Source organism: Salmo trutta, chromosome 13 (genome assembly GCF_901001165.1).
Source record: "Salmo trutta chromosome 13, fSalTru1.1, whole genome shotgun sequence".
Classification (NCBI taxonomy): domain Eukaryota; kingdom Metazoa; phylum Chordata; class Actinopteri; order Salmoniformes; family Salmonidae; genus Salmo; species Salmo trutta.
In genome coordinates, this window is record NC_042969.1 from 22,670,549 (window position 1) to 22,682,999 (window position 12,451).

At 41.1% G+C, this 12,451-nt stretch overlaps 1 protein-coding gene across 1 annotated transcript; it reads right to left on the reverse strand.

Annotated features, from left to right (window-relative positions):
- Positions 1-103: 103 nt before the first annotated feature.
- Positions 104-4,764, reverse strand: LOC115205034 (myopalladin-like). The gene is made up of 7 exons (XM_029770594.1): positions 4,720-4,764; positions 1,861-1,911; positions 1,603-1,668; positions 929-1,070; positions 813-836; positions 561-680; positions 104-425 (listed from the first exon to the last, which is right to left on the reverse strand). Exons 1-7 carry the CDS (start codon positions 4,762-4,764, stop codon positions 253-255), a joined length of 621 nt encoding a protein of 206 aa, XP_029626454.1. The 3' UTR covers positions 104-252.
- Positions 4,765-12,451: the final 7,687 nt, after the last annotated feature.

A 12,451-nucleotide genomic window follows, 5' to 3' on the forward strand; every position in this document is an offset into this window, starting at 1 on the left:
GCAGCCTACCAGCAACTTCAAAACAAGGCAATAGCCCACTCTTGTGGCAGTTGAATCAAAATGACATTAGGGAAATACTGTATTGCTCTGCATCCCTGCCACAGCAAAGATTACCTATAAAATAATTCCTCAAAATTGTACATTTACATTATTGATAGGTATTTTGATAAATAAATACTGTCTCACAGAACAGCATACTGGACATTCATCTTTCAATTTCAGGGGTTTTGCAGGGTGTTAGAATAGTTGAACTCACTGTTCTCCAAGTGGGTGACCAATCTCACAGACTGGGCTCTCGGGCCACTCTGGAGGGAGAATCCCTGCTATGTCATAAAGTAAAGATGGAAAGTCATAAGGTTCCAGCCTGGTAGACTCTAAGGACTGCTCATCCATGGGCGTCTCATTCTCCATCTGCTCTTCCAGGTCTGAACACAGACGTGGTCACATTGTCAGAATGTATTTCAAGATTGTATATAAATTACAGTGGATGAAGAAAGCTGTGCAGAAGCACAACAGTAGTCTTGTGTGTCTGACCAGTTCTGAAGCTAGTCTCTGCTCACCTAGGTACACCTCCAGTATGGCGTCACATGATACTGTTCCCAACTGATTCCCAGCTATACATTTGAACAACCCAGAGTCCTCTGGGAAGGCCTCGGTGATGACAAGGGTCCACAGCTCCTCTGTAGAGGTAGGAGAGGAGGACATACCAGCACCAATGTATCAGGTTTGATTGGTCATCTTATAGTGGTAAACAGGGGTAAATGTGTCCTTCAATAGCCAACTGTGGGCCTTGGGTATGTTTTCCAACTCACCTGGCACTGATGCAGAAGTATCCTCTGAAAAAGAAGGAGAATGTTAAGAGCATTTCTATTTAGTGCCTCAAAGGTCATTCTTGGTCTGTTTCACACTGTGATCTACTGCTACTTACGCTTTCTGAGGATGTGGATGTCAGCTGAGTCCACTATCTGCTCGTTCTCACGGTACCACAGAACCTGCAGTGGTGGCGTTCCACGAAAACGGCACTCTAGAACCACCAGCTGACCCTTGACCGTGCTGATGTCATGGAGACGCTGGACACAGGAGAGAAGTGGATCAAAGCTAATGGCTGTTGACCCCCACATACCATCACCACCAAGCTCCTCCTATCTCAACCACTCTCCTCACCTCAGCCCTACGCACATACAGTGGGTACCCAGCTGTTAGTCATTTAATAGATGCTCTTATCCAGACTTACAGTAGTGAGTGCATACATACACTTTTTCGGAGCTGTTTAGGGAACAATCGTTAACAAACTGACAAGAAGGATGCTTTTGACACATTTTTTTTTACCTCTGACAGCAATTAAGACAATGGTCTTCGTCATCTTTTGACTGAAAAGCTATGTCATATTCAGATAACTGCCTAGGACGTCATAAGGATATAGAGTAGGTGTAAATCCATTTGAATGGCAAGGATCAGGCCACTAGACACACTGATATAAGGAGGAAGGATCCTTCATGAAATGTATATAGTGCCAACCCAACCTAAACCTTCAGTTCCATATTCAGTCACCAGATGGGGGTAAAGATGTATCCTGTATCCTGTATTTGTTTGTTTTTTTACCTCGACAAAGGTTGCGGCGACGCCACCACCTCCTGAATACTGTCTGGGGTAGGATGGACTCTGTGTCTAGAAACAAGATGGAACAACAATCAGTAGATACCAAAATACAAAGTAGCACGGTCAATATGCTGTCTGTGGGTACATGACATCATGAATATTGATCAGGAGCAGTTGAAGCTGTTGAGTGTGTATATCGTGTGTTATGGAGGTGTGACGAGCTTGGTGAGTATGTGGAGTGTGTGTGTGTGTGTCATGTACCCTCTGGGGGCTGATGCAGAGGGGCTGCACCAGGCTGGACTGTCTCTGCTGCTGGACCACAATTGAGGATCAGGAAGAGGAGATTGCTTTGGAGGAGCTGGAGATGGTCAGGGACATGGTGCTGGTCTTCTTCTGGATGCCACACACACACACACACACACACACACACACACACACACACACACACACACCCACACACACCCCAAGACGGTGTGAAATCACACAGTTGTCCCCATGTCATTCCAATGTCTCAATATCTTACGGAAAATGATGTACTGGTTCTCATTGAAAATGTTTCATTCTTGTCATTCATGTCCTTTCAACCTACTGTGCCATGTTTCAGGCCTTTCCAGGGGGAGTGTCACTGTGTCCAATAGCTGCTGATTTCTGTACAGAGGGAAGGGAGAATGAGCATGAGCTGCAGATGCTTATACCTATTATACACCCATATCATTATTTCATTGTATACGCCATAGGTCCTAAAGCTAACACCATTCAATCCTTCGCCAGACCAACTGAAGATGTACACTTCTCTACACTATGTGTGTGGTAAGTAGCCTAGTGGCTAGGAGTGTTGGGCCAGTAACCAAAAACGCTGCTGGTTTGAATCCCTGAGTTGACTAGATGAAAAAATCTGTCGATGTGCCCTTGAGCAAGGCACTTAACCCCAATTGCTCCAGGGTCGCTCTCAATAATGGCTAATCCCATGCCGTGACCCCACTCTCTGAGGGTTTCTCAGGAGGACCTGTGCAAAAAAACATTGCCATTACACACAAAAATATAAATGCAACATGTAAAGTGCTGGTTTCATGAACTGAAATAAAAGATCTCCGAAATGTTCCCTGCTGACTGCAGGAATATCCACCAGAGCTGTTCCCAAATAATTGACATAAGCTGCCTCCAACATTGTTTTAGAGAATTTGGCAGTACCAGCCTCACAACCTCAGAACACACCAGCCCAGGACCTCCACATCCAGCTTCTTCACCTGCGGGATCGTCAGATGGCGAGAGAGGGGGGTACTTCTGTCTCTAATAAAGCCCTTTTGTGGGGATAGACTCATTTTGATTGGCTGGGCCTGGCTCCCAAGTGGGTCGACTTATGCCCTCTCAGGCCAACCCATGGCTGCGCCCCTGCCCAGTAATGTGAAATACATAGATTAGGGCCTAATGAATGTATTTCAATTGACTGATTTCCTCATATGAACTGTCTATATGAAATTGTTGCATGTTGCATTTATATTTTTGTTCCATATAAAAACACCCCCTATGTGACCTTACAAATGAAACATCCAAGGACACTGCACCTTGAGGTCCTGTCTTAATGTGACATGCCAAGTTTAACTGTCTGTGTGTGTGTTGTGTCAAAAGCCAATGACTGAGTGATCATCATGGTGTGTAAAGGTTACATAACAATCTATCCATCTGAAGGATCATGTTGTTTGACTCAGAAAGGCACTGTTCATCTCCTTTAATCTCCCACAATCACCGTGCTGATGGATACTGGCATGAGCCTCTGTCTATTTATACAGAAAGGGGATCCCATTGGCCCACAGAGGGAGCTCAGCTTGGGGCCAAGACTCTGCAACAATGTAAATCATGTGCTGTTGACCGAACCAACTCAGAAATATGGTACTGCAGGTTATTCCTGTGGAATACAGACATAATCCATGCAATAGTTTATTCTGGTCTTCATCAGAATTAGTTCCAAAGACAGAAAACCATTCTATTTGATGGGATTTCATATAACTGTATCTATCTGGAGATGCTTCAGTGTTTGCCAGGAGATGCATCAGTGTTTGCCAGCATCTCAAACTCTCTCACCCACACATTACAACAGCATTAGGGGAAGGTTCAACACTCCATCAGAGTAGCAACATGACACTTCTAAATGCTTCACAGGAAAACAACAACACATCACACTGCTAAGAGGAGGACAAGCATCACACAAAAAACACTAAACACACACTTCTTCTTCGTCCTTGCCAAGCACTGAGACATTTACTGATTGTACCAGATCAAATTTGACCAGGACAAGCAGATAGGCTAATGAGAAATGCCTCCACCATGTCACAGAGTTGGGAGGAAAATGGACATGTGTATGAGGTAACGCCCAACACTCCAGAGAGATGGGGTTGTTAGTGTGAGTGGCACATGACCCTTAAAACAGAGGCTCCATTTAACGACAGACAGACTGGATCTCATGATAGGATTGTCGTCAGGAGGGAAACCCGTCTGGTCGTCAGGGAGATACCTTCTTCTGAACACCCAGTCAGGTGATCTGATGATTCATCTCTTCAACATATCAGATATGTGACATCTAACAAATGGGCTTGTTTCAGACATGTAAACCTTTCCATATGACACTGCTTTCACCCAGACCCGCATGGTGCATGGTATTCACAGTGTGCCCTGCATGAGATCCGGTGACTGGGCCTCCACCACTTATCGATGCCCTGGACCTGGAGGACTGGAGGACTGGAGGCATTTAGCTACTCGCTAGAATGGAGCATCAGGACGAGAGGAAACCTGAGCTAAGTCACAGTCTAAATTTGTTTAGCCTTCTGTGAGTTGAATTTAGAAACACGTGGCGTAAGATAAATCTTCCCTCCTCCTGGTCTGGAATGTCCACTGGAGACAAAGTGCGGTCCCAAATCCATAGTGGGCTTAATTCGCATATTCACACTAGTCGTCCCTTCGCCTGCTCCCCTCGCATTGTCCTCTTATTAAACGAAGCATCTAAAGACATTCCATCTCCTCTGGCCGGCAGTCGTCGTCATAAGAAACAACAATCCCATATTTTTGAGAGGCAAAGGTAAAGGAGGGAACATGAATGTAGAGGCCTTTTCCTCTACACATTACCAGGAGAGGCAGGACATTGGACAGCTTTGGAGTGTTTAGAGGCATCACGTAAACAAGTACTGTCTCAATAGATATGCATGCCCTCTGAAACTACAGGTACATGAAACGGCCTTCTCTTTGCTAAGGTCTTATTTAAGCTTTATACAGTACCATTAACATTCAGCCACTTTCTCATCACATATAGAACATTGTGATCATTCAGTTTTGAAGGTCTAACACGGCATGTTCCTTGAATGTAGCATTCCTTTAGTTTGCTTTATCTGTCTCCACAGTCGTCTGCCTCCTCTAGGAGCTTTCTGATTGTACTGTAGCTGGCTCTTTAATATAGAATCATATCAATGTCCAGTCATGGAGTACATTCCATGCCAACCACCACAACACAACTCAGTAATGATACCACAGGCAGCTATTGTCCAGCAGGAGCTCATGTACCAGGAAGGATGCTGGAATCCTGTTCCGGTAGTTATTTAGAGGAATTTCCTGACAAAATGTCAAAAACATAAAACAATTAGAGAGTGTCATTTCCCCAAATTTGAAACCCTTATTCAAGGTTTTCAAAGACCTCTCTGATAAGAATAGGCTTCCCGTCCTGTTGGGGGAGGACGCAGAGAGCTGTGGGTTGGCAGCGCAGTACATTGCTGACTGCCATAAGATGAGGGACAGTGTCTGACAGACCAACCAACCTGCACATGCTGTTATATGTATATATCTTATTGTTATATGTATATATATTATTGTTATATGTATGGTTATTTTGACCTTTGATTATTGTTGTTAATGTTGTCCTGTTGACCAACTGCTATAACTGATATTGTCCTCTGTGCCTCACTTGGTAGAGCATGACACTTGCAATGCCAGGGTTGTGGGTTTGATTTCCATGGAGGACCAGTCTGAAAACGTATGCACTCACGACTGTAAATTACTCTGGATATGAGTGTCTGCTAAACAATTGTGGACTATAATTGAATATTTGTTGACTGTGTTCTAATCATCAAGTCAATAGGTCTTGGAATTGTCTACACAGGGACTGATTTAGAGAGAGAACCACATGATCCCTGGGGGACAATCAGAGCTTTCAGTTTGCAGAGTGCATTGCAGAAGCATGTTTGGCATGGCCAAATGTCCCTTCCATCACCCACACCACCACCCTGGAATGCCAACCCACTGGGCACAAACTGGTTTTGTCAATGTATTGTGATGTGGAAAATACATTGGATTTGAAGAAAGTCACTGTTGTTTTCAGGGTGAAATGTCAATGTCATCATGGTAACCAAATTTCTAACCTTGGATAAAATATGTTGAATTTGTACCTTGAAAGCAACATCAGATATTCAACATTATATCCACTATCAGAATTGTTTTGGGGGGCAGCACCACCTACTGGAGAATTGATCTATCCACAGTATACCTTTGGTCTCCCATCCAGACTTGTAACCAAGCTCAGCCCTGCTTAGCTATAATAGTTGACTATTATCAATTGTGAGAATTGTTAGAATTTTTGCAGAGAAATCTCAACTAAATCACTGCGGCTATCAAAGTCATTCGAAATGGATGGTTTAACAGAGCAAATTAAATAGACCCAAACTTTAACAGTCATATATCATCAATGAGGCTTTTTAGGACTATATAGCATTTGTAAAGTCATCAACAGCTATTGTTTCAATTCACCCCAGAATTCAACTAAAAATAGACAACATTTGTGGACTATAATAAAGGCCTAGGGGTTCAAGCTCTGGTTGATTTGAAATTGAATGATATTTAGTGATATGGAATTATGTTTGGTTGTCAACACAAGCAAATATCAACATTTGAAGGAGATGTATCTTCTGCTTGGATAGTTCCATCTCTACCACTGACATAGTCTTGCTTTGATTCCAGTTTGTTTCTGGGTGGGGAACTCAATGACATTCAGAGACTGTTGTCTTGGCTGTGTACTTAGGGTCGCTGTCCTGTTGGAAGGTGAACCTTTGGCCCAGTCTGAGGTCTTGAGCGCTCTGGATCAGGTTTTCATGAAGGATCTCTCTGTACTTTGCTCCGTTCATCTTTTGCTCATCCTGACTAGTCTCCCATTCCCTGCTGCTGAAAAACATCCTCATAGCACCATCACCATGCTTTACAGTAGGGATGGTGGCAGGTTTCCTCCAGACATGACACTTGGCATTCAGGCCAAAGAGATTAATCTTGGTTTCATCAGACCAGAGAATCTTGTTTCTCATGGTCTGAGAGTCCTTTAGGTGCCTTTTGGCAAACTCTAAGCGGGCTGTCATGTGCCTTTCACTGAGGAGTGGCTTCTGTCTGGCCACTCTACCATAATGGCATAATTGGTGGAGTGCTGCAGCGATGTTTGTCCTTCTGGAAGGTTCTACCATCTCCCCAGAGGAACTCTGGAGCTCTGCCAGAGTGACCATCAGGTTCTTGATCACCTCCCTGACCAAGGCCCTTCTCCCCGATTGCTCAGTTTGACCGGGCGGCCAGCTCTAGGAAGAGTCTTCCTGGTTCCAAACTTCTTCTATTTAAGAATGATGGAGGCTTAACTGCAGACATTTTTTGGTGCCCTTCCCCAGATCTGTGCCTCGACACAATCCTGTCTCTGAGCTCTACTGACAATTCCTTTGACCTCATGGCTTGGTTTTTGCTCTGATATGCACTGTCAACCGTGGGACCTTATATAGACAGGTGTGTTCCTTTCCAAATCATGTACAATCAATTGAATTTACCACAGGTGGATTCCAATCAAGTTGTAGAAACATCTCAAGGATGATTCATGGAAACAGGATGCACCTGAGCTCAACTTCGAGTCTCATAGCAAAGGGTCTGAATACTTATGTAAATAAGTCCTTTCTCTTTTTTATTTTTTACAAATGTGCAAAAATGTCAATAAACCTGTTTTTTTACTTTTTCATTATGGGGTATTGTGTGTAGATTGATGAGGATTTTATTTATTTAATCAATTGTAGAATAAGGCTGTAACATAATAACTTCCAAATGCACTGTAGATCTGTCATTATCATTGAAAGCAAGTCTAAGAAGCGGTAGATCTGTTCTATGTGACCTATTTCTATGCCTCCCATTCTTAAGGTTTGTTTTTTGGATCCTCTACTTTTGGTTTTGTTATGGAAATATATTTCACAGCGGTTTAGATGGTACAATGATTCTCTACGCTATACTAGCTTATTTTGTCACATAAACTGAAATTAGGCAAACTATTAGAATTGTAGCAAACAGGAAATGGTAGAGCGATTTCTGTATAGTCCAACTTCAACTTAGATTTTTGGTTAAGATCGAGACGTGAATCCAACATATCAATTACTAATTTGTAGACAAACTGGAATTAAAGCCAGACTAAGGTCTAGATTTAATCAGATCAAGCAGATGTTTCGTGGTGTCGGAGGTGGAACTGCGTGGGAGCCATCAAATCGGTGAGCAGCTGCTCTTGCAATCATTGTCATGAAGCCAGACCCGCCCCGTTCAGAGTGGGAAAATGTAGGCTATATAGAAATAATAATAATAATAATAATAATATAATAATAATTATGCTCAAATTGAAAAATCCTTAAACTAAATAATGATGATTTCTATCAGCTTAATTGAGGTGTAGATTACATCTCACATTCCAGTGTTCAAACTTGTAAACAAGGCTGCATGGGATTTCTGTGACTCTCTGCAGCCAATGTCTGATTTAAGTATAATGCCAACACTCACTTTTGGATTTGACAGCTCTAACGCAGTTTCACCCCCGACTCTGCCAAAACAACCGCTTTGTGGATGTTGGCTAAAGTGGATCTGATTTAATAGGAACTATCCAAGCAGAAGATAAATGTCATTCAAATGTTGATATTTGGTTGCGTTGACTACCAAACACAATTCAATATCACTTTTGAAATACAATAAAAAACCTAATGACTTGTCGACAAGTTAACGAATCATATGTTGGATTCACGTCTCCAGCTCAACCAAAACTAAAAATTAAAGAAGAGGATTAAGTCAGTGGCTCAGATGGAACTACCCAAGCAGTAGATCTCCTTTAAATGTTGATATTTGGTTGCCTGGTCAACCAAACACATTATATTAATTTTGTAGCAGCCTACAGTAAATAGCTTAACGTTAAGGCCATCTTACAAACTAATGTAACATTCAACCTTAAAATGAGTAACACATCCATGGCCACATTTTGAGGTTGCTGTAACTATAAATGTCTTCTTATGTAATCATAGAAAGCGTGCATATTCAAGACAGCATGCAAAGATCACAGGTCTGTGGAGATCGTCACAATTGCTGTAATAATCTGTGCAGAATCTCAAAGGGCATTGATCACTTGCACCATGTACTTTTAATGTAATCTCAACTGCAATCCAGGTAATTTGGTTATGCTATTAGATGAAGTACAGTGATAACACAATCTGTTGTATAAATAAACAAAATATCTGACATTGTATTCCCATTTGAACTGTGCTTTAAATTGGTTGAAAGCACAGTGATAGACATTTAGGTGACAACTAAACCAAAAATCTGACATTGTTTTTCCATTGGAATTTGGTTGTGCATTTAGATGTTTGAAATCATAGATAACACAATGGAAATTCAACACATTTTTGGCTGTCTTTTTGAGTTAGCAAATATAGATTGTAATCTCATTGATCAACATCTCAACCAAATATTACCCAATTATCCACGAAATGACAGTGGGAAGCTGCCTCACCCGCTGTACACTATATAATTGACACACTTTTCCAGTTCTACAGTTAAATCCCAGTGAATGCAACAGATTTTTCATGACACAACTTTGTGATTTACTGCAATGTTGTACTGTTTTATCACTAAGACAAGCTGTCAAGTCATTCAAAGTTGACATGACTACTAGGTTAGATTTCCATTTGATGGTTGGTTAGAGACAGATAGCTTCACAGCTTTATGTATAGTCAACAGTTGAACACAAACCAGAGCATATTTTGAGTAAGGATCCTGTGACACAAGTTGTACTAACATCTGACCCCTTGACCACACAACTAATGGTTCCTCTGGGGGAAATACAAAATCCCACACCATGCAGAGAGACCTTACCAGTGAACCACTTTGTAGCTACTAGTCCAATGGGTGATGACTGTACCGTGGGAGTCAGGCAGAAACAGACAGACGGACCGCACTCTCTGCTCCTCCCCCTTACACTCTCTTTTCCCTGCTCACCAAGGGGGAGCAGAGGAGGGTCCTTCTCTGAGCACTACTAAACTGTCATCTACAAATGGGTTTGGCTCCAGGAGGGAGGGGGGTGGTTTGTGGTGGTTTTTTTGGGGGGTGTCAGAGGGACTGTTAGGTGTGGGGAGGTGGCCATGGCAGTGGCTGTGACTGAGAGCCACCGGCTCCACTGTAGCAGCGTCTGACTGAGTCTGATGAGGGAATAAGTTGAGGAAGTGAGCTAGGTCTCGTCTCAGGTTACCTCCCTTCCATCTGACATGGCTGACTCTCCAGTTTACCAGCGAACTAAACTCTAACCCGCAAATATAGACCAGCCACTAGCCAGAGAGCTGCCCTAACCATTGATATAGAACACTGCTTTATATCTATGGCCCAAACACTGTGACTGCTCCAGATATGGAATACTGTTAGCATGTGGACATCAAATGTTGATATTACTTAGATGTTATTGAAATAACCACTGAACTACACAGTAATTGTATACAACATATTTTATTGTTCAACAGTATTTTTACATAATAACACCTCAATTAGTGTTACTAATTAATTTCACCGGTTGGGTATACAGTACATGCTGTACAAATAATACGAAAGTTCCAGTGCAAAAATAAAGCAAAACTAAGACAACACAAAAGGACAAAATAAAATAAACATCATTTTTCAATACAATTTCAAAAACAAAATGGGAAAAGAACAGGTAAGGAAACAATATATGTTGTGGATATTTATCAATATATTTTGGTCAACCTTATCATTACGTTTTTGACACTAAAATAGATATATTTTGTTGGGGAAAACCTCAAATTCAAAATCCTTTCAGAAATATTTTGTCTTCTAACTCGAATTCCCCAAGAACAAAAACTAAATTTGCTCTGCATCATATAAAGCAGAGAGGACTCTTCACAGCTACACGATGCACACCTGACACGAACCATCATCAACATCCTCAGTCCTTCCTACAGTACTCATCAACTTCCTCAGTCCTTCCTACAGTACTCATCAACATCCTCAGTCCTTCCTACAGTACAAAGCTCTCAAGAGGACAATGATCTCACACAAGAGCACTTCATGAGGTATGGGAGTGGATAGGGGGAGAAATGACAGAGAGTGCTATGACTCACAATCCTCAACTGTAATACGAATGTCTGTTGGTAAAGTAATATCTAACTAAGTAACATTACAAATTCTGCTTAAAATTCCAATTTTTAGAAAAATAATCACCAACTTTATACAAATGGAGATGGTAATCATATTGACTCACTGTCACAAGTTCTACTTGGGCATTAAAAAAAGTTGTAAGTTAATTATAAAAATGTGTTTAAATATACCCATTGAATCCCTTACTCAAAATCTGACAAATGATACAATTTGCATCATACATGTCAAATTAATGAGATATCAACTGAGTGCTCTTACTATTTTCTAAAATACTTAAAGCCAATCTACTACAAACATTTAACCAAAACTCAATTTGATTGATTTCTTACCACTTTGCCTTGTCTACAAATCTCAGCCAGGATGTAAATTAAGATTATTCTACCAATTAGACCAATGATAGTGAAAACATTAGTTCTTGGAAACCTAACAATTATAGGGTAAATATACCTGAAAATGCTGTGTGAAACTGATTACCTTATTGGCTTTTCTCTTCTAACCTAAATATCTTGTCAGTTGAATACCCTTCAAGAGTGAATTCTCACAGAAAAATACATTATGCTTTTTTAGTAACAATACAATAACAACATTATATCAAATTGTGTCTTGAAAAAGGTCATTTTCAGTTGACAATATGCTCACAGAACCAGCTACAGTATTCTATCATAAACATAAAATAACTGCCCAAACTAGATCTCTAATCAAAATGGTGGCAAAACATTTAGCATATTGGGGGAAGAAAAAGCAAATAACAACTGGATTCAAATGCAATTGATTTGAGTTAACATTTCACAATTGTGGCACAGCTCAATTATTTCAATGTTCATAACCAAACATGTTCTACAAAAGAGTATGTGTGACCCATTTCAGGAAGCTAGGCGTATGTTGCACGTCACTACTTCCCAGGAGAGGCATTTTAATTAATACATTTTTTAAATCAAAATCCATTTTTTTTTTTTTTTTTACATAAATGCCTTCTGGAACATGTAAACTTTCATGTGCCTGAATAACAAACTGGTATTCCATCTGTAAATATGAATAAAATGGTTAAATTATGAGCCTAGTTGGTTTAGCCACGGAAAAAGATAGGAACCTTCCTGCTAGCCATGATTGGCTGAGATAATGGATGGGCTGGAGATGCCTGGAGTTGAGTTTGGATTGGTCTGCCATGTAGGATGCTTCTGTCTATAACGTGAGCTGCTCAGTATGCGTTGATAATCCTTTTTACTGCAGATTTTTTTTAAATATATATCATTAGCCATCGAGAACTACAAACGTTTTGCTACTTTTCTCAACAAAATTGATGCCCTGAATTTAGCAGGCGCTATTGACCAATCAGTTGGAAAAAGTTGTGATGGGCTTTTTTCTGCACACGCCACGGTCA

What these genes read in the sequence shown, in the direction of transcription:
- LOC115205034 (XM_029770594.1), bottom strand. Translation starts at nt 4,764, where the DNA reads ATGCCTCTAAACACTCCAAAGCTGTCCAATGTCCTGCCTCTCCTG. An exon ending in CCAATGTCCTGCCTCTCCTG is followed by an intron (nt 1,912 to 4,719) that starts GTAATGTGTAGA and finishes ATTGTGGTCCAG; the next exon opens with CAGCAGAGACAGTCCAGCCT. An exon ending in CATCCACATCCTCAGAAAGC is followed by an intron (nt 837 to 928) that starts GTAAGTAGCAGT and finishes CTTCTTTTTCAG; the next exon opens with AGGATACTTCTGCATCAGTG.